This window comes from Cervus elaphus, chromosome 1 (genome assembly GCF_910594005.1).
Source record: "Cervus elaphus chromosome 1, mCerEla1.1, whole genome shotgun sequence".
Lineage (NCBI taxonomy): Eukaryota > Metazoa > Chordata > Mammalia > Artiodactyla > Cervidae > Cervus > Cervus elaphus.
The window spans coordinates 62,830,535-62,833,485 of record NC_057815.1 but is presented as its reverse complement, the minus strand read 5'-3'; the positions used below and the strand labels follow the sequence as shown (position 1 = coordinate 62,833,485).

The window sequence follows — 2,951 nt, the reverse complement described above, 5'->3', positions numbered from 1 at the left end:
TTGGCCTTGGATGTCTCTTGTCAGTCTGTTCTCTGGTGAGTTCTCAAACCCAGTAGGGGTGAACTAGCTGACTGTCCTGAGAGGGTTTAACCCTGCCCTGAGAAAGGGTTATACTGGGAAAAGGGTAGGGTGAAGAAGAGAGAGACTGAGTGGACGGAGGTCATCAGATAGCAGTATCTCAGCTGAGTGAACAGAATAAGTGGGACTGTCCTTGGCCTTGGGGTTCTAATCCTGGAACAGCCACTATCTGCTTGTGTAACTCTGAGTGATTCACCATACTTCTCTAGATTGTCACTTTCCAGAGTCAGATTCCTTGAGATCAATGTTTCTATGATTCACTAACATTGCTGCAGGGTGAGGAAGGAAAGCAGGACTTGGGCACAAGAAAGCTTCAGAAAAATAGGAGTGAAGTGGTCACTGCCAATTCCACAACTTAGACTAACAGCTGAGCCAGCACAAATGATCTAACTTTGTTCTCTTTTTATTAATTCTGAGAAAAAGATGTAGAAAGTTTCCCAGTACATATATAAAAAAATGTATATTAAAGTCCCTCAGAGAAAAAGAAATCAGTTAGTCATAAACTATAGCCATAAATAGATGAGCATATCTAAACATGAATGACTATGACATAGATTTAAAACTATGGTCCTTACATCAGCTGTTTCAACTAAAAAATTAAGAAGAAACTATGGTCTTTAGACAACCTGAATGCTAGTATACCTGTATCAGATTTAGGGGAAAATTCATAATTTTTCCCCAGACAGAAACAACTTCATACCTTTGCACAAATAAAAGGTTTCTTTGTTGCTTTTTTGCAGCAACTCAGCCAGTAAAAAGCTGATATCCACAGGCAGTCAATTTCATCAAAATCCCACTGCCCGTTCTCCTCCCTGACCAAACATACATCATAATTCAGACTAGATTTGGGGTATGCTATCATTAATTAGTGACATGTCTGAATCAAACAACACTGAAGGAAAAATTTAAATACTTGTACAGTTACTGATGAGTCAAACTCCCAATGTCCTTTTGTAATAGTTCTCTATGAAGGTTAATTAACCTATTTCCATTCCAAAATGTTATTAAAATTGTAGATACCATAGTGTGAACATGTTCTTTGTAACTAATTGACACATCTAAGTATTTGTCATTATTGCCCTTCTTTCATAAAACAGAGGAATATGTAGCCCATCCCATGACTTGATGATCATAAAATATGAAGAAAAGAAGTTTGCCTGTATTTTTCCAAAACAAGTGACTTCATGAATGCATCAGTTTAAACTGTGTAGAACATAGGCTCTGTCTTTTACTCCCTGATTCCTCCTCTTCCAGTAAGTGCAGCTCTCAGAAATCGCTAAATCAGAAGGTCTGACCCTGGAAAGCTCTCTGGCTTCCTCCTGCCATGGGGTCATTCAATGCCACTCGCCCTGCCTTCTTCCTTCTGACTGGGATCCCTGGCCTGGAGAGCGCTCAACTCTGGCTAGCGGGACCCCTCTGTGTGATGTACGCTGTGGCTCTCAGGGGCAACTCGGTGATCCTGCAGGCTGTGAGAGCGGAGCCCAGCCTGCATCAGCCCATGTGCTACTTCCTGTCCATGCTGTCTCTCAGTGACATGGCCATGTCCGTGGCCACACTGCCTACTGTGCTCAGAACCTTCTGCCTCAGTGCCCGCACCATTGATTTTCATGCCTGCCTAATCCAGATGTTCCTCATTCATTCTTTCTCCATGATGGAGTCAGGCATTCTGCTGGCCATGAGCTTTGACCACTATGTGGCCATTTGTGATCCCTTGCGCTATGCCACTGTGCTCACTAATGAAGTCATCGCTGGAATGGGTTTAGCTGTGACTGCTCGGAGCTTCATCATCCTTTTTCCTCTTTTCTTCCTCATCCAGAGGCTGCCTATCTGCAGATCCAATGTCCTTTCCCACTCCTACTGCCTCCACCCAGACATGATGAAGCTGGCCTGTGCTGATATCACAATCAATATCGTCTATGGACTCTTTGTTCTTATTTCCACGTTTGGCATGGACTTGTTATTTATCTTCCTCTCCTATGTGCTCATTCTGCGCTCAGTCATGGCCATTGCCTCCCATGAAGAACGCCTCAAAGCTCTCAACACATGTGTGTCACATATCTTGGCTGTACTTGCATTTTATGTACCAATGATTGGGGTCTCCATGGTGCACCGCTTTGGGAAAAATGTGCCAGGATTCATCCATGTCCTTTTGTCCAACATCTACCTCTTCGTGCCTCCTGTGCTTAACCCTCTCATTTATAGCGCCAAGACAAAGGAGATCCGCCGAGCCATTGTTCACATGTTTCACCGCATTAAAACATGACTTCCACATTTGGCTTTAAAATATAACTATCATTGTAGTAATAGATTATCATCCACAGTGTCATTATTATCATCATTGTTGATGTTGTTACCCTAAACATCACAAAGTTAGATTTACTAGGGGGAAAGTAAAAGATCAGGAATGGAGATTCAAAACTTATAGGACAGAAAAAAATGTGTAACAATACAGCTCACAAAAATCAATTTCATTCATAGAAAGACAACTATTAAAGTCAACTGAGTGATTAGACAAAACTTTGCAGAGGATGATTAGGCTAAGAATCATTTTCTATAATAATAAATATTACTAACATAACAATAATTACAGTATCTGTTTCCTAAAAGTGCCAGATTCAGTTCTAAATTATTTTTGCATTAATTCATTTAATATTTCTAACAATCTTATGAAGTATAGAGAATGAAATGAATTGTTCAGAGTAGCTCACATAAACTGTGATCCAAGTGAGATTCAATACTTGTCTGCCTCCAGTGTTTGTACCCAACCACTGCAAATACTGCCTCTCTAACTGACATCACTATTAACATTACAACTTCTTGAGGTATGCCAGACTGGGAAAGATAAATATCATATGATATTGCTTAAATGTGGA

The 2,951-nt window shown here is 40.7% G+C and overlaps 1 protein-coding gene across 1 annotated transcript; it reads left to right on the top strand.

Moving 5' to 3' along the window:
* The first annotated feature begins 1,402 nt into the window (after nt 1-1,402).
* LOC122698472 (olfactory receptor 51I2-like) lies at nt 1,403-2,341 on the top strand. The gene has a single exon (XM_043909584.1). It carries the CDS (start codon nt 1,403-1,405, stop codon nt 2,339-2,341), a length of 939 nt encoding a protein of 312 aa, XP_043765519.1.
* Nucleotides 2,342-2,951: the final 610 nt, after the last annotated feature.

Coding starts and splice junctions, on each gene's coding strand:
- LOC122698472 (XM_043909584.1), top strand. CDS start 1,403: ATGGGGTCATTCAATGCCACTCGCCCTGCCTTCTTCCTTCTGACTGGG.